Raw genomic sequence first — 27,959 nt, 5'->3', positions numbered from 1 at the left:
CTGCAGGGAATAATGGCCTTGGATGCACATTCTTGCCACCATCACCCCCTTCCAGCCAGCCCTGGGGCAGAGGATGCTGGCTCACCCAGCCACCTCCCAAAAAGGCAGTGTATGATTATTATGTCTATAATGGGAAAAGATTGCTTTGAAGGTCGGAACCTAGAGCCATAAAATGATTCACATCACTGGTTAGAGCAGCCATGGATGTGGACTGCATTTTAGAGCATCTGACCCTAACGCGGAAGCTAATTACACCAAGTAGACTGTACAACAGACATAACGTTGCAGTTTTGGGACAGGCCCCCGGTGCACAATGTACTGATGCTTTCATTTTTTTCCCTCCTCTCTTTGGCCTTTGTTTAAAGACATGATCCTATAATGACTCATTAACTAACATGCACATCAATCACACTCTCAAAGTGTCTTTTCGAGACAGGAGAGTGGCAGCACATGAAATAGGCATGATCAAAGAGCCATATTTGTATACAGCTCAGACACCCAATTTATACCCAGTAGATAAATAAGTAGATGTACCCGTCATCTAGGACAGTTACTGAGTGCCTGCCATGTGCCATGCACCAAGCTAGCTGCTTCCCCAGAGTTCCCTCGCTTGCCTGGCAGTCTAGCAGCAGAATCCAGTGCTGCCAGCATGGTGTGGATGGTGACTGCTGGGGATGGCAAGGAAGGGGGAAATGACAAGGGGGTACCCGAGGAGGGGGGTGTGCTGGGCCTCACAGGGTGGAGAAAGGTGTGGTCTCTGTTCAGTAAATCCTGTGAGTGGCATAGGAACAAAGAGCAGGGAAGACAGTCAAGGCAGAGCAGCGGTGACGGGTGAGAGCAGCCTGGTGGTGTCTGCAGTTGGCTTTTGCCTGGCAGGCCAGAGCGGGTGGTCTGGACTTGATGGTGAAGATGAGGGGAAGCTATAACTCAGCATGAAGGGAGGGCTGGAGGCAGGGAGACCTGCCAGGAGGCTGGTACACACCCAGGGGTGGCAAGAAGGAGAAGGAGCCTGGAGACTATAACCTCAGCACACAGCTGCCTTCCTGGGAACAGTGGGGGATGGGAGTGAGACCCAGGCCGTGCCCACCCTGGTCCTGGAGGACCATCCTTGCTTCCTTTTTTTTAAAAAAAACATTTCTTTTATTTTTTACTTTATTTCTTTTTTGAGATGGAGAGAGAGAGAAAGAGAGAGAGATTGGGCACAGGGAGAGAGAGAGGAGGAGGACAGAGAGAAGCAGGGGTTACCTGAAGCGGGGCTCAAACTCACCTGATGCGGTGACTCGAACTCACAAACCCTGATCACCTGATGTGGGACTCGAACTCACAAACCCTGAGATCATGACCTGAGCCAAAGTCAGATGCGTAACCTACTGAGCCACCCCGGCGCCCCAGTCCTTGCTTCCTGAACACTGCCCAGGGCCTCCCAAAGGACAGGGATCCCAGGCCCGCCAGCCTATGCCCAATGCCTCCATAAGGCTGCAGAGGATCTAGCTGCTCACAAGCATTGTGTTTTGGAAGCTGGAATCCAAGAGACTCAGCCTGAGACAGTTTTGTCCAATGAGTGAATTTTTGTAACAGCCTCCCTGTGGGCTCCCTTCACTCTGTACCCAAAGCTCTGTGCCCTAGGATCCCTTAGAGTAGGGGCTGGATGACTATGGTCCTTGGGCCAAATCAGCCTGTGGACTGTTTTTGTATGGCCCCTTGAGTTAAGAAGTGTTCTTACATTTTACAAGATTTAAAAAACAAATAAACCATTACAAAGAAGAATGTGTAACAAACTTCACATGGTCCTTAAAGCCTAAAATATTTGTCATCTGCCTCTTTACAGAAAACATGTGCTGATCTCTGGCCTAGAGCAAGAGTTTTCAAACCGACTTCCTAGGCACTGTAGGGTTCTGTGAAGGTGCTTCAGTGCCCACCAATACAGGTGGAGAGGGAGCCAGAGTGGGCAGAGCCCTCCTCCAGCCAAAGCAGTTCCTTTTGATCTAGTTCATGTTTGGGGATTCTGTGACAGCCATGGACTGTGGTTTATTCCATGTCTGCCCCTCTGTTTACTCATACCTAACAGAACTCTGACTTCGGAGTGCGGCTACATACTTAGCTAACATCAGAGCTAAGGATGGATGGCTAAGCAGCAGAATTCTGGGCAATGAGACATGAGCTGAGGAGCCCTCAGAGCATTTCCCCACTTTCTGCCTTGCTTTCCTGGAATACAGATGTGAGGACCCAGGTGGAACAGCCTTCTTGTGATCACGAGGACAAGAGCTGCACACGGAGAATGGCAGAGGGAAAAACAGAAGGTGTTTGAGACCCTGAATGAATTACAAAACCAGCCCTGGACTCTTCACCTCGGGGCCTTTGGTCTCTAAGGAATAAAGTGTGTTTTGCTGAAGCTTCTGTGCAGGCATTTTCTGCAGTGCCGAACCAATCACAATCCACTGGCTACAGGTTCTGAAGAAAGGCTTTTGTCACCACAGAAAAGTTTGCCAACTCTCGATCCCCAGAGTAAGGCTCAGCATCTCGGCAAGGAAATCCTAGGCTCAAATGGCCTTACCTGCCCCTTCCCAGCTCATCAGAGCTTCCTTCCACCATGATCTGCTCTAGTCTTACTTCCCTATTCTGCCGCAGAGCACTTCTCTGAGCCCCTGAGGGCTGACCTTGGCCCATCCAGCCTTGGTTTACTAGTGCTGCTGTCAGTTTGACCATTAGCTCCATGAAAGGGAGGGAACTCCCTTTTCCTGGGCACAGCTTGTGTGGTGATTCCTGGTGGGGTCTTGCTGAGGGCCCAGGGCAGGGCTGGACAGGTAGCTCTTGAGGTTGGGGAGGAAGGGAGGCCAGTGGGAAGGCTGACCTTAACCCTGGGAGTTGAAGCAGAGTGGCCTCCAGTACCCTTGAGGAGGCTTTGGAGGAGGCTGGGAAAGAAAGCCCAGGGGCAGAGACTGAGAACTTTCAGAGGTTCCAGAACTTTGGTCACTACCTCAGGTTGAATTTTGGAGGCTCTGAGAGTAGTGACAAAGCCTTTCAACCATTCATTGGCTCATCCACACACTGACTGATGAATTCATTTATTCACTTATTCATTCAACCATTAAAATGCACTTGCCAAGTGCTGGCCTTTGGAGAGGCAGCCACAGGCAAGCTAAATGTGGCCTCTGTCCCGAGAGACCTCACAGCCCAGGAGAGGAGACACAGGAGCCCATGGACGGGTGCTGGCATCAGGGACGCATGGGGATGGGGCACATATGAGGGCCACAGAGAGTCCTGGCCAGCGGAGGGGCAGGGCTTGCCTTGAAGAACAGAGGAGAGGGTGTGGGGACACCGAGGCCACAGCCCATTAAAGCGTCCCTCTCTAGACGTCAGGCCATGAGGAATGGGCTTGGGGGCACTTGGGGGAAACCCCTCCGGTAGCGAGCCAGCCTCTCACACAGGGCCCAGCACAGACAGGTCATGAGTACATGTTTGCTGAATGAATAAGTGAGTGAACAAATGGGCCAATGAATGTGCTCCTGACATTTGCACTAGCAAGTGATCATTTGCCTGGGGTGTGATTTCTCAATTCTGCGCGTCTACAAAGCGAGAGGGACACCGGTAATCCCTAAGGAGAGAACAATCAAAAGACAGTTATCTTTGGCTTTGAACTTCATAACATGAGCTTTTCTTTCCCTCTCCCTTCTGTGGCCCACCGCCCTCCCTCTCCCACCTCTCTCTGTCTCCCCTGCCTTGTTTTTACTTCCTCTCTAGCGAAGGTGGCTTGACTCTCTGGTTCAAATCCAGTGAGGTTCACATGCAAATTGGATCCTATGTCTGAGGAGCTACAGCAGAAAGGAGGATGTGTGCAGGCAGGGGGCACCGACGCGGGTCTGGGCTTCAGTTCTGACTGCAAGAATGTCATCGGCGTGTCTTCTGGGAGACCCAACCGAGAGGTCCTCACAGGAGGAGGTCCTCACAGGAGGAGGCTCCCAGGCTCCATGTGGGCAAGGCTGGACCTGAGGAGCTACCTGACACAGAGACCAGTCTCCTCCCTCAGTTCTTTGCACATTCAAACACCTGCTTAGCTCCTTCTTTGTGCCAAGGACCCATGCTAACTGAAGAAGGAACCAACAAAATGCCATCCTTGCTCTCAGGGCACCCATGGGCTACGAGAGAAGGAGATTCTAAACACAGCGCAACATGATATGCACACAGACAACAAACAGGTGCTGACGAAATGTTACAGGAACCGAGGGAGAACCAAGACCTGGTTGAGCTAGGAGGGCTTTTCAGAAGAAGGGGTATTTGGGCTGGGTCTCAAAGGGGGACAGGAATTTGGAGGGGAAAGGAAGGCACACTGAGGTAGGATGTGTCTGGACAGAGGTCTTAAAGGGCTAGGTGTGTCTATGAATCAGGAGTTCAGTGTGGTGAAGCCAGAGTTGCCTGAGTGGGAGGGCAGAGGGACAGGTGGGCCCTGTGCACTTTGCTGCGAGGCAAGGGGCTGTTTATCCACAAGCTTGGATGGTCAGAGCCACCTGGGGCCCCCTATAAAGGTACAGGTTCCAGGCATCCAACCCAGATCCACTGAATCATATCTTCAAAGAGCTCTGGAATTTGTGTTTCAAAGCCTCTCCAGGTATTTTTGATGGTTAACCAAATTTTGGAAATATTATTGTGGGTAGAATGACTATAAGGACCAAGGTAGCCCACATGGCCAAGGTGGGGCTGACATTTCTCAAGAATAACTCAATCAAAGGGAGAATGTGGAGCCATCTGGAGTAGGCTGGGTCACTTGCTCTGAGCCTTGTCTCTTCTCCTTGAATATGCTAAGCTTCCAGGAGGATGGAAGGGGTATTTGTAACTGTTTTATTAGTTTACTGAGTACAGACCTACCATTCACCTGCCTCCCAATATGACTAAGTTCCTGTCCCCACAGTGCAGAGCTGCACGGCCCACAGGTGCTCAGTCAGTGCTGGTGTCTTGACATAGGTTCTTGGCCATTTCCACACCAGAGCATTTCGTTTCTCTCTGGACCTTCTTATGGTTCCTGGGGGGGAAGGGTCCTAGTTACTGGAACATTCCCAGCTCCCTCTCAAACTCAGCCAGCAGAGGGCCTAAGGGAGGTGGAATTCCAGGAAGAGTCCTCACATCCACAGAAATCTGGTGCCTAGGATGAAAAATCATCTCATGACCATAAGGAGAGGCAGGGACATGTGACCTGCTCTGCACACTTGCAGGCAAAACCTCAGCTTCTCCTCCTAACACCATCCTTCTTCACCTGTTCTTTGCAATGGAACCTCTCACTTATGTGCCTCTCACTTACTTCAGATCCTTCTACATCTTCACTCTTCCTCTCTGCCTGCTCTGCCCTCAGCCTACAAACATACTCCAGTTTCCAACATCCTAAACAAACCAAGAGTCTGAGCAGCCCCAAACTTCCTGTCCACCCTACCTCCCTCTCATGCCCTTTCTCCTTCCTTTATGTCACCTTGAAACTTACCAAAAGGGCTGTCGAAGCTCCTTGTCCCTAGAGCCTCGCCTCCCATCCATTCACTCCCTGCCCCATAGCTTTTCTGCCCCCAAAGCTTCACTGAAAGGTCCTCTTCCAAGGCCAAAGGCAACAGTCTCTTTTCAGTCCTTTTCCTAACAAGAATTGTTCATCACCACCACTGTCAGACATATTCTGGTTGGAAACTCTTCCTCCCTCTGTGGTGTGATTCTCCTACCTTACACTGCTCTTCCTCTGTGTCTTGCACTGTATTTTTTTTCATCTATAAGGATGGTGTTCCCATATCCATTCAGAATCTTCCTATTCTCTTCACTCTCTCCAGAAACTGTTGTCTATTCCTTAGGCTTCTATTCTTACCCATGTGCTGATGAAGTAACACCCACATCTCTCTCTTGAACCCAGACTGACCTGGTTTCCAACCGGGTATATCCAAATGTCACTGGGTGAAACAAGGGCACTTCAAATGCACCATGTTTTCCTCCTGACCACTGCAAAACACATTCTTCCTCTTTCATTTCCTTTTAAAGCCTCCCATTTGGCAAAGTCAGACAGTTTCAAGTCATTATTCATCTGTTCATTGAATCAATGTTTGCTGGGTGCCCATTATGTGCCAGGTACTCTGCTAGTCACTCTGGATACAATGTTGAGTAAGACCCTCTTTCTTCCCCCATCCTCACATCCAGCCAGCCACCAAGTCCTATTCCATTCCCTACATTTCTCTTAAATCTGTCTCCCCTTCCATGTTTCCAAAGTCTTTGGTTGATGCCCCCATTTTTCTTACTTGAGTAACTGCTTCTGCCTCCTAACTGGGCTCGTTCCCTCCAGTATCCCTCTCAAATCCTCTCCACTGTTGCCAGAATGATCTTGCAAAAACTCAGACCTCCCTCCTATTGCTCTGGTTCAGAAGAAAGGATGTGACTCTCATCCTTCCCAAGGCTGATCCCAGGGCTGTCAGTCTTATACCCTCCCATTTACTCTGGGACCTTGTTCCATCCAGCAGCATAGCTCAGCTACTGAAGTGTATGGGCAGTGGAGTCACAAAGACCAAGTTGAAATCTTGGTGATGCCACTTCCTGGCTATGCACTATGGCTAAGTTTCCTACCCTTTCAGCCTATCCATGATTAGGTTCTTCATCCATTAAGGCAGGTCTCTTAAAACCTAATAAATTGTGCTATGAGAGGATGAAATAAAATCATTTATACAGAAGGCTTAGCTCAGTGCTCAGCACATGATATGCATACAGTAAGACATAACTATTACAGTTATTTCCAGAGTCTAACACTTGTACCCTTAAAAATCTGTTTCAGGACAAAACCCAAGCCTCTCTGCCAAGCATGGAGGCTCACCATGATCTGGATGCTATGACCTTCCCATTCTCATCTTGATCCAGACATGTTGAATGTCTGGATCATACTTTCAGTTCTGAGAGGTGTTCCCCCGTCTCAGTGCCTTTACACAAGCATCTACTCTGAGATAATGATTTCCAAGCCAACTCGTCCTTTAAGATCCTGCTCAAATGTCTCCTCCTTTGTGGAAACATCCCTGACCTTCCAGTTAGTGGCTCCTTCCAACATTTTCCAAGATAGCAAACTGAATACCCCTCCATCAGCACTTACCCAAATTCTAGCTTTTTATTCACATGCCTGTCTTCTCTCCTATGTATTGTTCCTCAAGGGCAGAGATCATATCTATAGTCAACAAATGAAAAAGTGCTCATCTCATGACATACTGTGAACTTGAAGAGACTGCTTTTTGCTGTGAGAAATGCTCCAAAGGCAGTTGGACAGGCAGTCCTTGGACACAACTGTATCTCTCCTGTGAGCTAGTGGGCAGGGGGAGAAACACACTATGCATTTCCCCTAATGTTTGCAGGAAGGCAGTTCTGATTCTTCCGTCATGGATTCTGAGTTGCCCCACTTATACCCTTCTTTCTGCACTCAATGCTCCCTGTCTCTCCTCCAGTGTGGTGTCAGTAAAGGACCCCTTCGTCCTTTCTGATCCTCAGCACTACCTGAAGCCCACAAAGCACCCATGGAGATGACAGGAACATCCTCTTCCACAGCTTCTTTCTGAGGGTATATCCTTTGGAAAGGCTTGTTTCAGGAACCCTGGCTGGTGTGAACTCCTGCAGGACATGCGAGGGAGTGACCGATATGGGGCCACTGACCTTCACACATGCGCCAACACTAGCTCTTCTGGGCAGGGGAGGGGAGGGCGAATCAAATTGTTTCTCAGAAACTCCTCAGGCCTTACCTACACTTTCTCTTGCACTTCACCTTCAAGTACAAAAGAAAACAGAGATAAGTATCTTTAACAACACCCAAGAAAGTCTTCTCATCAACAACTTAATAACCTTGTGGTAATAAGTCCTTCTTCTGGGCCAGCCTCCATCCCCATGTGGCTAAAGTACCCTTCCCCACTGACTAGGTTCATCATCAAATGGTCTGATGAAATGGAGTCTTTCTGTATAAAATGCCTTGCAGAGAAAATGTGTTTCCATTGTCCCCAGTATTGTGGTTCTAAGCACCTTGACCCTGAGTAAAATTTTAAAACACTGAGTAAAATTTTAAAAGGAAAAAAGCACTTTTACAAATTAGTAAGTGCTAGAAACAGAATCATATTTCCCTAAAATTCATATGTTGAAGTCCTAATTCCCAATGTGATGGAATTTGGAGATGGAGCCTTTATGGAGGTAATTAAGGTTAAATGAGGTCATAAGGATGGGGCCCTAATCCAATGGGATTGGTGTCCTTATAAAGGAGCAGAAGACACCAGAGGGTCTCTCTGGATTCACACAGAAGAAAGGCCAAGTGAGGAGCAGGCCATCTACAAACTAGGAAGAGGCCTCACCAGAAACCAAATTTTCAGGCACCTTGATTGTGAACTTCTGGCCTCCAGAACTGTGAGAAAATAAATGTTTCTTGTTAAGTCTGTTATATTTTGTTATGGCAGCCTGAGCAGACTAATAAAGTAAGAATACTCAGAGTCCAAACCCAGTGAATGTAGGGACTTTAAGTGTGACTTAGAGCATGAAGCTGGCATTGGCTTTGAGTGCATTTTTAAACATTGGTAAAGTAGAGCTCTGGTTTTCAGGGCCTTGTGGGGAAGAGGGAACAGGAGACAAAGATCAGGATCCATCAAGGTGGAAACTCTAGTATGACACCCCTGAATAAAGCTGGGATAGTTAATGCTGCACCCTTATTGTGAGGGTGAGCTAGCAATAAGCCTGCCTGCCTTCTCACCTGCCACTACAGCCCTCTGAGTGGATCTGGAGGCTGATATTTCTCTGAGACCTTGACACTGAGGGGACAGCAAACAGAAAACTTCCCTTGAGATCCCTTCACAGTAAGTCTGCCTTCACATGGATGTGCAGATTACTTGGGTGGTTCGAAACTGTCATACTGAGAATCTAGTATCAAAAAGTTTCTGGCTTGCTAATGCCACCAGGCACTGGGAAGAAGCGAACGTAAGCTATCTCTGGAAGACACCACCTTCTACCCGGGTCTCAAAGAAGTCCCACCGACAAGGTTTATGATTCTAACCATAGTTAAGAATTACAGACAGAAAAAAGAAGGAAAAATAGTTCTGGGGGCAAGCAGTAAGAAACAACAGATAACAGAGTCAAACTTGAAAAGATTTCAGATTTTGGGATTAACAGATACAGAATATGAAATAAATATGTGTGACATACTTATAGAATTAAAAAGGGATCTAAACATATGAGTAGGGGGAAAATACTATAAATTATGATCAAGAACATTTTTTAAAAAACCAAATAGGACCTTATAAAATAAAAATGGTGCTATTTGAAATTAAACCAAATCTTCAGTGAATGAATTCAACAGAGATTAGATGCAGCTTAACAGAGAATTAGTGAACAGAATGAGAGAAAATGGTAGAAGCTGGGGTTCCTGGGTGGCTCAGTTGATTAGGTATCTGACTTCAGCTCAGGTCATGATCTTGAGGTTTGTGAGTTCAAGCCCTGCATCGGGCTCTGTGCTGACAGCTCAGAGCCTGGAGCCTACCTCAGATTTTGTGTCTCCCTCTCTCTGCCCCTCCCCTGCTAGTGCTCTGTCTATTTCTCTCACTCAAAAATAATTTTTAAAAACCCAACATTAAAAAAATATGGTAGAACTTAAGAAACAAAGAAGTTGGGGTGAGAAAGATTAACATGCTTTGCCAGACTTTCAGGAGCAGAATAGAGAGAGCATAAAGGAGAGAAAACAGGTGAAAAGATACGGCTAAAAATTTTCTCAAATCAGTGAAAGATACAATTCACAGATTCAAGAGCTTAATGAAGTCAAGCAGGATAAATACCAAGATATCCACAACTAGACACTTGATCATGAAACTGCAGAACAATAAAGACAAGGAAAAGACCATAAAAGGAACCAGAAGAATATCATATAAAGGGATGACAATAAGCTTACAGCAACAATGGGAGCTAGAAGACTTTGGAATACTTCCATGTGCAGAGAGAGTATGATTATCAACCAAGAATCAAAAACTTGGTGAATACCAGTGTTCTTTCAAGAACAAGGGGAGAGCAGACATTTTAAGAAAAACAAGAAATATGAACGTTTGTCATCAACAAGAAAACAAATCCTAAAGCATGGACTTTGGACAGGAAGAAATTCCAAAGAGAAGGACTACATACACAAGAAGGAATAGTGAACAAAGTGGTAAATGTCCAAGTAAATCTAAATGGACATTAGTTTTATTAAACAAGAACAATAATGACTTGTGAGAAAAAGAAAGGCAACATTAAAACACACACCAAAGAGTATGAATTGGGAGGGAGTAATTAAAATTCTCTAAGACCTCTCATTTTACAAGAGGAACATAAAATTACTATTTACATTAGATTTTATTAAGTATGCATATTAATATGTCCTGGGTAACTAAAAAATAGAAATGACAGTATAATTTGAATGGTGTAACTTTTCCAGTTAAAAGATGAATTGTCAGAGTGGATTTTTAAAAATCTAGCTATACACAAGACATATATAAAGCATAAGGAAGTAGAAAGGTTGAAAGCAAGAGAACAAAAAAGATTTGTTAAACAATCCTGTCCCCAACCAAAAAAAAAAAAAAAAAAAAAAGCTGATGGAATAGCCGGGGGAAAAAGCTTTAAAGTAAAAAAACGTTATTATAGGTAAAGAGACTCATTATACAACTAGTTTTGAAAAAGCTCAATTCATCAGCAAGATATGTAATTCTCAACTTGCATATCCAATAACAAAGTCTCAAAATATATAAAGCAAAATCTGACAGAATTTCAAGGAATAATAGGCAAATTACTATCATAGTGGGATATTTTAATAGGCCTTTTTCTGCAGTTGACTGATCAAGAAGACAAAACCAATGAAGATATAAAAGTTGTAAGCACAATTAACAGGGTTGATGTAATGAAAATATTAGAACACAAAAACTGCAAAACACAGTTAATTTTTTTAAGCATGCAAAGAATATATGTGAAAAATGACATTTCTGATCCAAAAAGATTATCTCAACAGATTTCAAACGATTCAAATACAGACAATGTTCTCCAACCATGAGCTTTAGAATCAGTAACAAAAGAACAGCTAGAAAAATCCTTTATTTGGAAATTAAGAAATATTTCTAAAAAAACCTCATGGTTAAAAGATAAAAGAATAATAGATTGGAAAATAGTCTTAAGTAAAGTATAATAGAAACACTGCATGTAAAAACTAGTGGGAATATAGCCAAAACAGTCCTCAGAGGGAAACTTACAATCTTAGATGCTTCAATAAGATTGAAAAATAAAGAATTAAGCATCAAAATTAAGATGCTAAAACAATGAGTAACAGAATAAACCCAAATATAACAGAAGGAAAGAAACTGAAGTAAAAAATAAATATATTAAAATAAATATTAACAGAACCAAAATTGGTTATTTGCAAAGAATAAAAAATGTGAAACCTCTAGAAATACTGATTTTTAAAGATACAAAACTGGAAATAAAAGAGGGAATAAAATATACATAGTAAGAGATAGTATCACAACTTAATGGCCAATAAATTTGAAAACTTACTAAAAGAGACTGAAGAAAAACAGATAATCTTAGTAGTCCTTTGGTCATTAAAAGTATTAAATCTATAGTTTGAAATTTTCCAACAAAGGAACACCAAACCCAGATAGTTCTGCTGAAAAGCTCCACCAAACTTCCAGGGCAGAAGTTATTCCAATCTTTGCTAATAACCCCATAGGATAGAAAGAGAGAATACACTTGCCAAATCATTTTATGAGGCTAACAATATCTTGATGAAAAAAATCTGGCAAGGTTAATATGAAAAACAAAGGCCAATCTCACTAACAAAATAGAAGCAGATTACTAAACAAAATATTAGCAAATCAAATACCGGCATTTATAACAATGATAATACTAAAATATCAAATTTGGTTTATGCCAGGAATGCAAGGTTGGTTTAATATTAGAAAAATCAACCAATGTAATTCACCACATTAAGAAAATTGAGTAAATCATGATTATATCAATAGATACAGAAAAGTGCTTGATAAAACTCTACATTCATTTACAATAAAAGTGCTTAGAAAGCTAGGGTCAGAAAGGAGCTATAAATTTTAAAAAAACTTCAGCAAACATCATACTTAATGATAAAATAAAAACATTCTATTTAACATCAAATAATGACAAGTGTGCCTATCATCATCACAATTATTGATATTATACTGGAGGGCCAGAACGTTGGGGCAAGAAAAATAGAATGTATAAAGATTAGGAAGGGAGAAATAAAACCGTTCTTCGCCCTTTGAAGAAATCCCAAATAATTCACAGATAAATTATTATAAAAGTTGCTATGTTAAAAAAATCAAAGAACAAAAACTAATAGTATTTCCAAACACTAGCAGTAACTAGGGAGAAGATGGAATTTTAAAAGATATGATTTACAACATTAACAATAAATATAAGATACCTAGGAGTAAATAGATTACAAAATGGGCAAGATCTATAATGGGAAAAAAATTACACAAGTTTATTGACAGCCATAAAGAAGCCCTAAGGAAACAGATATACCATACTCATGGACTGGAAGACTCAGTATCATAAAGATATCAGTTCTTCTCCAGTTCATCTGTAGTTTTGTTATAATTAAAATAAAGATTCAAACAGGTTATTTTGTGGATCTTGGCAAGATACTTGTAAAATTTATGAGAGAACAAAGGGCATTGCACAGGAAAAAACTAAATGTGCAATAAACATATGAAAAGATGTATACAGTGGTGCAGAAGTACACACACCAACACAGATGAATCTTAGAGACACAACTTTGAGTAAAGTTGATTAAGAATACATACAACACAATTATGTTTATACAAAGTTCAAATGTTTGCTTACTAAACAATGTATTTTTAAGGACACACACTGACATGCAAATTATAAAGAAAAGCAGAGGAATAATAAGTACACAGTTAAGGTACCTGAGGGATAGGGAATGGAATGAGATAGGTGAGGGACACAAATCACTAAGGTAACTCTGGTTTTTTTTCCCTTAGGTTGGGAGATGACTATGCAGTTGTTTGTGGTATTGATGCTCTTTATATTTTACAAATATGCTTTTTTACTACTTGATATTTAATAAAAACAATTTTTAGGACCTGCCTGCAGAGAATCTACCACAACCAAGTTCTGGGCTTAAAACCCCTTGTAGACAAACTGTCCCCAGCCCAGCCTTGCCCACAGGGCACTCCCCGTCCTCCCTGGCAGCCTTACCTTGGCAGGGTTGAGTGCTGTGATGATCCACACACAGTGTGCATTGTTGTCATACTGAATAGGGAAATTAGGGGAGGTGATGATGCCTGAGGGGCCTCGAAGGTGGGCATCACACATGCGGGCTGCAGAGAGGAGATGAAAGGCAAGCATCTTAATTTAGACTAGATCCAGTTCCTAACTGCCCCCCCCCCACCCCCCTCAGAGCCAGAGGAGCCTGGAGTCTGTACAATCCTCCCCAGACATAACCTGCTTCCTATTTCCTTCCCCAGTTCTCAGCATGCTCAAAGGAAAGTCACAGTTCCAGGAACACGGGGGTAGGGGCAGGCCCCACGTGTCCTCACCTGCTGCTCTGGAGGCAATCATGAACTTCCATGGTCAGGGTAAGCAAGCCTCCCTAGCCTGGCTCTACTGTGATCGAGCAGCTCATCTTCCCCGGGAGGGTATGGGGTTAGTACTCCCCATGTTGACCTAAAGCCAGGTGGGCTCCAGGCACCTGTGGGCCTGCTAAGCTGCTCACTCCTTGCTCTGCTGACCTGTTTGTGTTTCCCCATTTGCCCTCAGCCTCCTTGAAGTAGAATCTCAGGACGTCCTTGTCAAGGCCACCCCAAGAGGTCTCAGAATGTCTGCACCCAAGGACTCTGCCAAGGCCCCCAGCTCAGTCCGGTGCTAGGCACCCAGAGTGATTTCAGTGCTAATCAAGTACTTCCCAATTCCTTCCCCACACTCAGCACATGTCTGAAACAGGCTTTTGACTGGAAGCATAAAGATTCAAGGTGAATTAAAAGAAGTGCTCTACTCAAGTAGATATAAAGTGTTATCAATCACAGCTTAATCTAATTAAGCTCTTTAAAATAGCTTCTAAACTAATTAGATTAAGTAGTGATTGATAACAGTTAAGGTACTACATTGTACCTAGGTGTCTGCCTCCTTTAAAAACATGTTCTTTGGTTCTGGCCACATCATTCTTCAATGTTAGTGCTCAGCTATTTTAATAAAGAGTTCTATGAGTCTGTTCTGTTGCTGCCCACATGGCAATTTATCCTAATTGTAGGCAAAGTGCCTAACAGTAAAGAAATAGTGGGCAAACTCAACAAGCTTAAGTATATAAAATGAAAGTGGTGTCAAACCTAGTTTCCTCTGATGGGGCAAAATATCCTAGGGCTCCTCTCTGCATATGGATAACGGCCATGATAAACCCTTCCCAGGAAAGCCTTCCTTCCAGGGCCTGGCAAGCAGGTTCCACAGCCCCCGGACATAAGTAATCTGCTCATTCCATGCTCTTGTTCCTGCATTCACTCAGTCCAACATTTATTGAGTGCCTATTATGGGCCAGGCAGAGTGTGGGGAGAGAAAAATATCTAGGACACAACTCTTCTGGAAAGGGCCACCAGCAAGTGGAGGAAATAGGTAATGAAAATAGCTACGATCAAGCAGAGCAAGTGTTGCCAGAGGGTTATCTGTAAGAGGCCACTAGCTCAGAAATACTCCTTCTCTACTAGCTCAGCGCCTTCAGAGAGGACATTTCTTCTGGTGGCTCGCCCCAGTCATGCACCAGAAGGATCTCTCATATGAGCTCCAACAAAGGTTTAGTCAAATTTGAACAAAGCCCTAGGGGAACACTTTACTCCGTTCCCTTCATGCACATCTGACTGTGCCTCTAACTCTGTGCTGGGAAACTCATAGATTCACAGTCTGTACTTGATACAACTGGGCCTGAAGGCAGTCCACCATGGTAAAGAGAACACAGGCTGTGGAGTTTACTCGCTTAGCTTTCTGGATTTTAAATCCATTTGCTGCTTGGTTAAGCCTGGTTAAGTTGGAAAGCCTCTCTGATCCTACTTCATCTGTAAAATGGGGCTAGTGAAAGCACCTCATCGAGGCCTGATGAGCATGAAATTCGGTGAGATACTGAATGTGAAGACTCATTCAGGTCTGGGACGTCATCAGTGTCCAACAAAGGGGACTGTCAGACTCTTGATACCATGTTCATTCATTCTCAAGGCCAAAGGTCTTTTTCCTACTTTCCTTGGTTTCTTTACTTGGGATTTTTTCCCCCATGGCTGACAACATTACTACCTAAATTAGAAAAAGACCATCAAAACCAAAACCATGATCTCACCCACCTTTGCAAAGAGGACTTGTGGATTTAGAACCCTACCCCTGCAGGAAGTTTCTGCAGGTCTCCACCAGCACCATTTATACCCCTTCTGGAAAGTCAGTTTTTGTCGCCTTAAAAGCCCTCAGCTTCAGACTCAATTTATCCTGCACTTGTTTCTGAAAATTAGATGGTATTTGCATTCTGTTGAAACATGCTAAAGGTCATTAGGGAGAACAGGTCAAAAAGGCATTTACCACTTTAAGGGCTTTGAAGGCCTTAAATAAAATATTACAATGTGCAGACAGTTAACATGGGGCACCTTAAAATAGGTGCAGAATAGAGCACTTTTTCCTTCTACTTTCTGGGTAGGGTCAGGGGGTCTGTGGACAGACAGACATCCCCCTGAGCAGCCAGACCCTGGGATCCCACCGACAGATGGACAGCTCATCGATGCCACCCACACAGGCTGGCAAAATGGTAGATGTTCAGACAACGTCTGAATGAATGAACACATTTGTGTTTCTTGATCTGCCTTTTCCCATCAAATGGTCTTCTGGATAGCTTCTAGGAGAGACTTCTCCAGAGCATTTTGTACCTGAGCTTCACAGATAGCAACCCAGTGGGAGTTGCTATAGGGAGACACCAGTGGGACCCAGAGCCAATTCTGGCAATGAAACTAGGCACCAGAAAGGGAGATGCTCCAGACGCTAGTGCTTCTGGCCTTCTGTCTTCCCCCCAAATCTTATTCCTACCCTATTCCATGCTGCCTTGCCTCACACCTCTCCTGCTATTGGCCTTCCTCTCTGCCCTCTCCCCAGGCCTCTCAAACCACATCCCCAGCACCAATTCTAAAGCAAATAAACCCTGACGTGCAGCTGCGACATCATTCGGAACCTCCCATCCACCTTCTGCCTTGATTGAAGCCTGTCCCCTTGTCCCCAGGCTGGTGTTTCCCCGGCAGCCCTGTGCAGTGGACAGCTTTCTCCCACCTCCCAGTATTTCCTTCTGCAAATGTTTGCTGACTCCCCCAAGGAACTCTCCTTTGATCTTCACTGAGATCTTATCCCATAGACACCAACATTTTCTCTTTAGCCATAGTTCCCCATCCTCTCTTCTGCCCTTATCTAACTTTGATCCCAGGGTCCACTATTATGACCATTCTCTTACAGACCCACCCAAGTCTTTTGTTCCTTTATCCTTTTATCAGCATGGATGACAGCAATCATGGATGAACCCCTCAACCTACATTCTCCAGGCCCTGTCCCCATTCAACAGATCTTTGCTAGAGGAAACGCACATGAATAGGAAGATTGACATGACTATTAATTCATGATTACCCACCTCAAGAAATCCTAGATATTGCCCAGTGACTCAGCCATTAGCTCTATGCTCTTCTCAAAGACTTAAGCCTTCTATATTCCCCCAGACTTCTCACCCTTCCCCTCGCTTCCCTACACTATCAGTTGGTGACCTTGCTTTAGTCTCTGCGGATGAGAGAGATGGGCACAGCCTCTCTCCCATACCCCAAATCTGCATTCTTGTCTGCTTATGTGTTCATCTACTTCTTCCCTTCAGATTTCAACAGAGAGATGGCTTCTTTGCCTTTCAGAGTGCAGCCCCTCCTCATGAGATCTAGTGTCCCTGCCCAAGGTCAATCATGTCCATGAGCATAGCCACTGATGAATTATGCCACGTAGATTCATGGTTTCCACAGTAATTGAAGCTTTAGTGCAAGTCAGCCGTCTCCCTTATCTTTGTGCAGCTTCTTTGACAATTTCTTACAGAGGCAACTTCAAACATTTGCCACTCAGTTGAGCCACTCAACCCCACTGGTTGCTTTCTGGCCTTTACTACACTTGACCTCTCTGGAGAATCTGACCCTACTGATCCTTTTCTCTTTGTGAAATTCACATCCGTTGGCTACTGTGTTCATCTTGACTCTTCTCTTACCTCTCAGCCTCCTTGTTGTTCATTAACTCCTCAAAATTAGTTGTCTAAATCTAGGTAAAGAGTGTACTTTTGCACATTTCATGTAAATTGTGAGTTTACAATTAAATCATAATAAAAGTTACCAAAAAGTGGAGAAGAGGGTGTTGTTCTATGTGGTTCCATCCAGTATATTAACTCCAAAGGATGTCCAGGTGCCATTTTCAAGTAAGATAGAGACTTTGGAGTCAGGGTTTGAATCCAGCTCAACTCATTAGCTTTGTGGCCTTGGGCAAGAAGGTTGACCACCCCACGCTTGAGCTAAACATAAAATATGGATATTGCTACTTTCTTCAAAGAAATTATGAAAAATGCATACTGCAATGGTTTATACAAGCATAAATAGTGTAATAAATGGGAGCTTTATCATTATTACGTATATATATACATATTCTGGCACAGTTAGCACATCACCTAGAGGGAATAACTACAAAGGAGAGGAGAGGAAGGTAGGGGTAGGGGTGGTAGTGGAGAGAGAGGGGAGGGGGCAGGAGAAGAGAGGATGAAAACAGAACTCCAAACATCAGTGTTTAAGGAGTGGGCCTGAGAAGCCAGTCCAGTGAGGGCCACCAAGAAGGAAGAGAGCCACCTGTCATATTTCCCACATTTCACTCCCATCTTCTGAGAATGAGGGAGATGATTCAGAGCATTTTGGTCATTTTCTCTGTACCATATGGTATGTTAACAGCAAGGCTGGAACTTGAACTTAGGTCTCTGAATCCTGAGTCAGGTGTTCTATCCACCAAAAAGCCTTCTATTCTAAACAGATACACAAGTATGCATAAATATATGTGTTGTGTATATACATATATATTTGTACAGCAAATAGTTGATTTCTCCACAATGGAGAAAAATAATGCATGGGTTTCTGTGGAGTATCTACTCTATGGCTCAGTACCTGAATCTCATCTGGAGCTGGTACTCAGTTCCTATTCTCTGTCAACACCAATTTGTGGTCACAAGAAACCAGGCTCCCAGGTCTCCTGGTTGTCAATTTGGTCCTCTTCACTCTATCAGTGGCTTACAAACAGTGTTCCCTGGAGCCTCGGGGTTCCTCAGAGGTAGCTTAGAGGCTGCTGAGAGGGGTGGAGCAAGGGGCAGCCCCAAATCCCCTTCTCCTACTTCAATGGAAAAAGCTCCATTTGTATCTGTTCTATTTATTAGGCTTCTGCAAAAGCTTATTTTTAAATATTGGGCTCCAGGGGCACCTGGGTGGTTCAGTCGGTTAAGCCTCTGATTTCGGTTCAGGTCATGATCTCATGGCTTGTGAGTTCAAGCCCCCACATCAGGCTCTGTGCTGAAAGCTCAGAGTCTGGAGCTTGCTTTGAATTCTGTGTCTCCCTCTCTCTCTGCCCCTCCCCTGCTTGTGCTCTGTCTCTCTCTCTCTCAAAAATAGATAAACATTAAACAAATTTAAAAAAAAAATAAATATTGGGCTCCATTTGTAAAATAAATCCTACAAGCTCTATATTTTATGACCCTGCCTCTATGTGGGGCAGAAGAGAATGAGAAGGTTTCACGTTGTCCTCAATGTACTTTGGTTGATGAAACTTGTCTAGGAGTCAAATTAGAAACTTTTTTTTTAACTTATTTCTTTGGTGGGACGGAAAGAAAAGAGAAACCTGTGAATACCTAATTTCAAATTCCAAAATGAGGGCACAGTCCTATATTGCTCATTCATTTCAATCACCGATTCATTCAGGTCATTCTTCAACATTTGTTGAGAACCTATTATTTGCCAGGCCTCATGTTTTAGTAGAATTAATTGTGTGGAAAATGAATATTTAAAATCAAATCATATTTTAAATGCATTAGAGGAAAAATAATACCACTGTTATTAGTGGCGAATCCTCTTTAGAATATGATCTTTTTGATAACCTGCTTATTAGCAGAGTTATCCTGGAATTCAAAGAGTTTTGTCCCTTTTTATTCTTAAAGTGGGGTTCAGTTAAATTTCAATAAAAAATTACAATTACGGTAGTAATTCTAACTAATTAAAAACAAGAGCTTTCTTTAAAGGAAAAACTTTCAAAACGGCCAAAATAAGAGGAACGCTTGAATCTGATATCTGTCTCAGGCCTTGGCCTTTAGGGAAGCCTGAGGGGAGGCCATCCAAGTCCAAAGCCAGGAGGCTTTGTTTCTTCTCTTCCTGCTTCCCAATGATACTGGAGAGAGAAAACAGGAGAGGGTAGTGGCATTCTAACCTGGGCTGAGAATCTCCTCTCCACCACAATCAGTGTTGGTCACCTTCCATAAAATGGCTTGTTTAAATTTTTCCAGCACTAAGAAGAGGTTTTGTTTTCTTAGTTCACAAGTGAGGGCCCTGTGGCTAAAAATGATGCAGGAACCTGCCCGGGGCCAGCAAGCTAATAGGCGGCAGGGTTGTGATCTACATCAAAGTCTGTGTGCCTCTGGAGCTATGTGATTGCAGGAAGATTGGCCAAGACAGTAAGGGAACAGGCTTCTAAAGATCTGTGAACCCTAGGGGCTGAGGGTATGCTCCCAGGCCAGGGGAAGCTGTGTGCAGATGGAACTCAGCTGCTGAAACTAAACTGACACTAAACACCAGTGTGCACAAGCCTCGCAGACACACCCGGATCATCTCCCAGTGAGCGCTTTCAAAGCCGCCACCTCGTCTAGTCCTCACGGTAATGCATGAGTCATGGTCTACAACCCTTGCTTTTTAGAAGAGGGAGAAAGAGAAAGGGAGAGAAGATTCAGAGAGAAGAAATTAGTCCAAGGACACGCGGCTAAACGGTGGTGATGGCTGGATTTGAATGCAATTCTGACTGGCTTTGTTTTCCATGATTTTCCTCCACTTCCCAGTGGCAGAGGAGGAAATGAGAACAGATGTGTAAAGCTTAGCCCAAAACTCAGTTAACAGTGTGGTGGAGAATTTAGAGTCCAGTGTGTCAAAATCACCAGAGATGACCTGAGTGGGACACACAACATGTCTGAAGGAAAAGATAAGTGTGATCACTTGACTGTGAACTTCCTTCTGAAACAACAGTCCTTCCCTACCTTGGGCAGAGTCATCTAAATCACTACTGTTACTAAGAAAATAGTCTTTCACCAATGAAAAGGTCTTGGGAGAGATCAGATTCCACTATGGCCTAAAGGCATTGTTATTCTGGCTCCTCAGAAGGAATTTTGAAAGAACAGATTGGTCAAGGGTCCCTTGGTCCTCATACTTGATAGCTCTATGCCTTGTACACAGCTGGTTTCTGGGCTCCCTGGAAATGGAGTGTTTGCTATGTGATTATTCATTAATTCAATCATCCATTCAACATATGTTACAGAACACCTACTATGTGCCAGGCCCTGTTCAAGGCAGTGAACAAAACAGAAGTCCTTGCTCTATAGAGCTGGTGTTCCAGAGTCAGGATATTCATTTTCTTGTCAAGCTTTTCCTGATTCATTTAATGTTTCCACATCCACAACTCCATCTGACCACATTAACACAAGATGGGCAGGGTAGGTACTGTTATCCACACTTACAGGTAAGAAAATAAGCTCAGGGAAAATAGATGATTCGCCAAATTGCCCATGGCTAACCGATGGCAAAGCTGAGAGTTATACCTAATGACTCTTCTTTGGTTTGCTTTTAAAAATATCTAAGCTAAGTGGAATCTTTGAAATAATATAGCTAAGATCAGAGGGAACAAAAAGTACATTATTAATTGTGGCTCATGGCCACCTTGAAGTTGAGTGAGAATTAATACATTTAAGGCTTATTTCAAAGGGATTTTCATGACCCTTGTCCAAGATTACTCATCAACCCATGAAAAAAAGGAAGTGGGTCTCAGCTCCTACTCTGTCCCTTCCTCAGAGGGAAGTCATCATCCAAGCTCTTTCTCCTGGACCCCTTTCTGTGCATAAATTTCATCTTGGTGAGTGAGCCTGGAGACAGGCAAAGCATCTCCTCCTCAAAATAGGAATATAACTTTATGGTAGGCAGTGCACCTCCTTTTCCAAAGGGGCACTCAAAAGAACAACTGTTGGGGCGTCTGGGTGGCTCAGTCGGTTAAGCATCTGACTTTGGCTCAGGTCATGATCTCACGGTTTGTGAGTTTGAGCCTCGCATCAGGTGAGCACAGGCCCTGCTTCAGGTGAGCTCGAGCCCCACTTTGGTTGAGCTCAAGTCCCATTATGGGCTCTGCATTCTCTCTCCCTCTCCCTGTCTCTCTCCCTCTCTCTCTGCCCCTCACTCATGTGTGCTCTCTCTCTTAAAAATAAATAAATTATAAAAAAAATAAAAGGCAACTGTTGGCTTTGTTCACAAACTCCAGAGAGGGTGCTTCCTCTTGCACTGAGAACTGAGCAATAGGCATGCGCACAAACAGTAGAAGAGAGATGCTCACAGAGCATAAGAAATTAAAAGCCAGCTAATGTTGCCTTGGGGGGGTGAGGCCAGGGGCTTCTCTACCACAGAGGCAGCTGCTGTCCTGTCCCACTGAAGGAATACGTTCAAGATACTGTTTTAAGATTTGAGGGATAGGGGCTCAGCCAGCCCAGCCTCAGTCCCTGTAATAGCTGAGTGTGGGTGGCAGGGCCTTTGAGAACAAGATGTCCAGGTGCGGGGTTAAGAAGAGTCCCACGGAGAAGTGTTCTGATATCATGGTCCATGTTACCCCCGCCACACTAAGAGTATTCTTCTAGAGTTGATAGGTCTGTTTATTGCTGAGTACATGGACAGAAACAAAGGCATTGAGGAACAGAGTTTGGGGTGTATATGTGTTATAATGGAGAGATGGGGTAGCATCATACAAGGTGACCTCCCTTCCAGTCAAAGTATAGTTGTGATGTCTTTGTGCAAGGAGTTAGCAACCTGCTACATATAAATCTTCCCCATTAGGCTGTAAGGTCCATGCAGGACAGGGGCCATGCCTCTCGTCCCCACCCCTGTATCTCCCAGTCCTAGAACAGGCCTTGATACGAGAAGGTGCTAATTAAATGTAATAAGTTAATGAGTCAATGAGCCCAGGGCCCAAGGCCTGGGGCGCAGTGAGTGTGAAGCGAGCCTGTCTTGATGAGAGCCTGGACCTCAGGGCCCAGGAGCTGGGCTCCACCCTCCACACCCAGCCCAACTCCTGGCCAGCCTCCCTTTCCCAGGGCACCCTCACCTCGGCAGACTGGCCTGTGGTCGCTCCAGGCTGCAAACATGTCGCTCACTTTCATACAGGTGATCCGCTTGGACCCTTGCAGGTCGTAGCCCTCGCTGCAGGTGAACTGGACGCTGGATCCTAACCTGGGAGACAAGGCGTGTCTGTGAGCTCAGCCCTGGGCCCGCCGGGCCCGCCCAAGTGCTTTCCGCTTCCATAGAGAAGTACAGCACTAGACGTTATTTCTCCTCTGGCCCTTAATCTCTGTTCCACTGTTTCATCACTTAAAATCTCCATTGAAAGGAGTATCTGCTCTTCATCTTCTTTTTTTGGACCATTTAATGGTTTTAGGATTCAGTTAAAAGGTGACTTTGTGAGCAAAACAGCCATGCTCTGAGATAAGTACCAATTAGGACACTAAGAGTGGGTGGATGATACCCATAAACTTTAATGAAAATGGAGGATTATGGGAAGATGCCTTGATTATTAGAAACTCTGCAAGACGTGCCATCTCGGGGCCCCAGGGTCTCCAGATAATGGGAGACATAAGCTGCCTGCTGTCACGTCATTACTGACGAGGGCAGCTCTTATACCCCAGGGACAGGTGGGCTGGCTAACCCTGGCAGGCTGCGGCCCTCCCCTTCTCCTTAAGGCTACAGGCCCTCATCCCAGGACTGGCCCAGGAAAGCATGCCAGAGGCCACGGTTCTTCTCCAGAAAGTGTCTGTTCCTGAATCCACAATGTCCTCTGCATTGTTCGTCCAGGAAGATCAGCCCCGGTCTCCCTCTGTCCCCAACCAGGCCATCCACCCTTCTTGCAATCAGAAAGTTCCCCAACAGGTCTTACCTGAAATCCGAGCCTAGTCTTTTGCCCCTTTCAGGTATGCCAGGGTCTGGACACATATTATGCCCTTGGGACACACCAACCTGAGTTACTACAAGGCAAAAAACAGCACATACAGAGATGGGTAATCACAGGAAGGCACAGCCGGGTCAGTGGCTCAGGGTGAGGGGGTGGACACAGAGACAGAATGAGGCCCTGCTCCTTGGGACTGTGTGGGGTCATGGGGCCTCCTGGGCTCAGGTTTTATGGGTATGCAAGGTGGGAGAGCTGCTGTTGACAAATTCCTTTGCAAGCAGAGTCCAAGTGAAATTCATCAAGAGCATTTGGGATCAGAGGCAGGCACCCCAAACCAGCAACCACCCCGTCCCCTCATCATCCCGCCCCAGTGGCCAGAGGTGGACGGTCCTCAGCCCCCAGTGACCTCCTCGCCCTGTGCTTCGGATCCAGGGGTGGCGGCTCTAGATGGGATGATCACCCCCAACCTCAGTCCCCAATGGAGAAATGACTCAAAGAAAGTTAAATAAAAGGTGGATGTGTGATCGGAAACGGTAAAGAATGTACGAGAAAGCTGCAGTCTGAAGTTCAAAGCAGGGACTTTAGCTCAAACGTGGACATTTCTGCCAAGAAACCTCTTCCCATCAGACACCTTCCCAAGCTGAGTAAGCAGGAAGCAGAGCACCCCTGTCCAATGCCACCGGCCAAGGGCACCAAGCAGAGATGGCACCGGCAGCAGTTCCGGCAGGTGGTGTGATGCTCTCACACTTGCCAACACCCGAGCTCTGTTTACACGACCATGTGCATTGTCATCTCTGCCAAAGGAGAAGCCTGGCCTGGGCGGCAGACACACAGTTTTCTCCTGTCTCCAGTGCAGAGGGTACAAACCTCCTGGCCCCTGCTGGCTTACTGTTCTTGAGACGTTCATACTCATGAGGCTGGAACTCTCTCACACCCCTGGATTCCTGGCTTTCAGGATGACCAGGAGCTGGGTCCAGGCACACAGCTTGACCAGAGGACTTCCGTTCAAGGCCTCGCCAATCCCACGATCCCAACAGCACCCTCAAGAAATGACGGGGGGTCTGCAGCGACATTCTCTGAGTTGGCCCATGTGCCACCCACCTACTCAGTGTCCCACAATATGAGCAACGGCTCCATTCCTCACCCATTCACTTGCTCACTCATTCCCGCACATGAGTGCGCAGCAAGCGTTAATTAAGCACCTAGTATGTACAAGACCCTAATTTGGATAGCACAGGAGATGCAACGGTCAGATGTCGGATATGACCACTGTTCTCAAGGAGCTCCCAGTCAAGGGAAGACATGAAAGAGAAACAAACTGTGGAACTACAATGGAGAAGTGATGAAAGCTGCAGCTACAGGGAGATTGAGAGGGAAGACCCATCTTATGCTACTGAAAAGAAGCATGGAAGGCTGCCTGGCAAAAGTGGTATTTAACATGGATCCTCTGAGATAGCAGGATTTGAACACATGGTGACAGAGGAATGGCACTTCAGGCAGACAGAGGAGCATGGAGGATGAAGTGAGGACATGGAAACAGATGTGAGGGTTGCCCAGTGTGGCCAGAGTAAGAGAGAGGGCGCTGAGTGACGAGGAAGAGTGGAAGGTGACGCTTCAGAGGTCAGACTTTTCAGGGATTAGAGATTGATCCTAAAAATGATGGGGAGCCTCTGTGGACTCTCCCTCTGGAGGGGGAAGGGCACAGCAGGGTGCTCAGGGGGAGGCCGGTTCCTATGGGACAAGCAGGGAAGGGTTGTGCTGGCAGTGCGGACGGATGTGAAACGTGAAGGGATGGGGGTGGATGTGGCAAAGAAAGAGTCACCAGAGCTCATGGAAGAGACTAGATCATGTGATTTCTTCACCTGGGGACCTGCGGAGTCCCATCTTAGACTCACTGAGTCTGGAGCTCATTTCTACAGTTAGAAGGCTAGTGTAGACCCCATTCAAACCTCCGGGCCTGAAGGTACCTCAGGGTGTGGCTGGCCAAGGGGATCTGGGAATCTGGACAGACTGCATACAAGCCAGACTCTCAGTGTCTTCCTGGTGGTGTGGCATTGAGCTCAAGGCCTCTTGGGCAGCCTCCCCTCCGCCAACACTCCAGAGGGCCTGGGTAAAGCCAGGCACTCCCACCTGGCACTTCCCCTCTCCCCTCCCCTTCCTCACTGTCTCTCCTTCCAAAACTTTCCCATCCAGGACCCTCCAGGCTGGGTAATAAGATGGGAGTCCCTTCTCCAAAACTAGAGCAAGCTCCCACTACCTGGAGGCTCGGTGTTCTGCAACCAATGGGAAGGAAAGAGACAGTGGGGCCTCCGGGATCCCCAGGGAGGCAGAAAGGCTCTGTTCTAAGAGGAGGATGTCAGTCCTGAGCTGTGCATGCGCTTCACCTTTGGTGAGCTAGCCTCACCGAGATCCACCCCCTGCTGACGGCCTGTCAGCTAAGCATTGGCCTTCCTCAGGCCTGGCCCACTCACCCCTGCCCATGGACCACACCCATCCCGAAGTCCCCGGCACCCACCACATGGGAACCGTGCCCACCCGGTAGCATTTTTAACACGGTACAGCGGTTTCCTGGCCTCTCACTTGGTACTCGGACCACACAGGGAGCAGACAGAGCAAAAGGCTTTGGGGTGAGGATGCAGTTGGACCAGAGAGGAAAGGCCACGGCAGAGGCCACGTACCCAACCACAGCCCTGCACATGCATAGCCAACACTGCCCCCCGCCCTTAAACTGCCCCCTGGAAGTAAGGCTCAGGCCCTATCCTGGAAGGTACCAGTCCAGGGGTAAGTGCCCCCAAGGCCCTGTCTTCCTGGGAGGACTGAGAGCAAGGACTTCCAGGCTCCCCAGGAAACAAGCAAAGACAAGTCTCAGTGAACACTTTACTGAGTTATGGCATCAAAGAGCTTTCCCTTCTCTTTCCTCAATCCCAGCCTCCCCTGCCTATTCAAAACCAGCTGTTTATGTTTGTAGCACTGATTGGCTATTGGCTACAGAAGGATGGAAGAGAAGGGAAAGCAAAACACTCAGAAAAGCAATGCCTCCCACCCAAAGGGAAGGAGACAGGGACACATGGACAGTCAGGGGTGATGGCTGGGGGTCGGTGGTGCCCGCGGACCACCTCGGGAAGGCAGTCAATGGGGTCCAGGATAGGTAAGTGGGATCCACTCTTCACCTGAAGTTCAGGGCATCTGTCCACAGGGAATGTGGGCAGAATGGAGAGGGCGGGGCACCTGTAGACATTTGGTGGCCTGCCTCCTTGGCTGCTGGGCCATGCCCATCCCTCCCCAAGGGAATCTCAGAGTGGGCACCAGTGTCTTGTCATAGAGAGACAGATGTTCTTTTTTCAGAGTTTCTGCATTACTTCGCTAGAATAAGGTTTCTTCATCTTTCTGAGGGAGTTTCTGGCACGTGAGTAGTTACTGTATTTCATTCCTCCCCCCCCCCCCCCCCCCCCCCCCCCTCCTTTTGCACTCACAATATCACATGTAGTTTTTAGCTAGCTCACAGACCCCCTTAAGTCCTAGATCAACATGGCCTGTCTGAGATCCGACAGCACCCTGGGGAAGAAGGGATGGTAAGGTTTTGCATCCCATTTCGCAGATTTGGAACCTGAGACACCAGTGCCTGGGGGACAACAGTCACCTAAAAATACACCAGGATAAAAACATGCTCTCCTAAATCTGGGCCTTTTCCCTGAAGTTTGCCTGTGGCTCCAGGGCAAAGCCTGAAATTAACTCATGCTGACCTCAGTTGGTCCGCTCTCCTGTGGCTACAGAAACAGCGAGACTATGAGGGCCAGGGCCGAGGCTGGAGCCTGCTCTGCAGACACCTGGCCTAACCATCAGCTCTCCGTGCCCCTTCCCCTCCTCCTCTGGTCGAGCACAGAAGCAAGGTTCCTGGCCGCCCTCCGTCATCCAGGCCAGAATGCTTGACGCCGATGGACCCCAGAGATGGAGAGTGGAGACTTGAAAGACCAGAGAAAATGCCACAGCCAGACGCAATTCGGTCGCTGCCTCTGCCCCGCCCCTGCTCCCTGCCCATGCCCGCATAGAGCTCTGGACCCACCGCCGGCCATTCTCCATCCCTCTCAGGAAGTACTTCCAGCACCCCAAGGCAAGGGAGCGTGTAGAGGTGAGGAGAAAGGAGAAGGTCAGGACTAAGGGAAGAAACAGAAGGAGCGGACAGCAGAGGATGCAGAAGAAGGAGGGAGGGGGAGTGGAGGGAGAGAAAAGCAGAAAGGCAAAGGAAGGGGAGGAGGAGGTAAAGCAGAAAGCCAGTCATCTAGGGGGTCCCAGACCAGGGAAAGCTCTCTACATTCACCTTCAGAACAAAAACAGAGAGATTCTTGGGAAAATCTCCAGTGTTTTCACATCCAGCTTTCTGGGTTGGCCCAGAACCTTCCTGAACCCCTTCCTGTGCTCTAGCCCAAGAGCCCCTTAGGACAGGCTCTCATCAGTTGTTACCAGGGTGACATTCCAGCCCATTCCCCAGCCATTGGGATTTAATCTTTCAAACACCAATAACAGAAACATGTTCCCACGGACGAAATCTTCCCATGGCCAAGCAGAGAGACCTCAGCGCTGCCTCATGGGCTCAAGCGCAGGCACCTACCCTCTAGCCAGCTTTTTGCCCAGCCAGATCCAGGGACCCTGGTGCAGGGTCTTGCCCTGGGAGCTGGACT

The 27,959-nt window shown here is 46.1% G+C and overlaps 1 protein-coding gene across 1 annotated transcript in view; it reads right to left on the bottom strand.

Moving 5' to 3' along the window:
- The window catches only part of CSMD2 (CUB and Sushi multiple domains 2), a 597,675-nt gene that overhangs the window by 275,291 nt on the left and 294,425 nt on the right, over window positions 1–27,959 (bottom strand). Inside the window, exons 8-10 of the mRNA XM_039231736.1 lie at window positions 23,269–23,356; window positions 22,444–22,568; window positions 13,237–13,358 (exon numbers count right to left, since the gene is read on the bottom strand). Coding sequence (XP_039087667.1) covers window positions 13,237–13,358; window positions 22,444–22,568; window positions 23,269–23,356 — 335 coding nt within the window. The remainder of the gene's footprint in view (window positions 1–13,236; window positions 13,359–22,443; window positions 22,569–23,268; window positions 23,357–27,959) is intronic.

Source organism: Hyaena hyaena, unplaced genomic scaffold (genome assembly GCF_003009895.1).
Source record: "Hyaena hyaena isolate Hyena2069 unplaced genomic scaffold, ASM300989v1 scaffold_3, whole genome shotgun sequence".
Lineage (NCBI taxonomy): Eukaryota > Metazoa > Chordata > Mammalia > Carnivora > Hyaenidae > Hyaena > Hyaena hyaena.
This window is presented reverse-complemented; position numbering and strand designations above follow the sequence as displayed.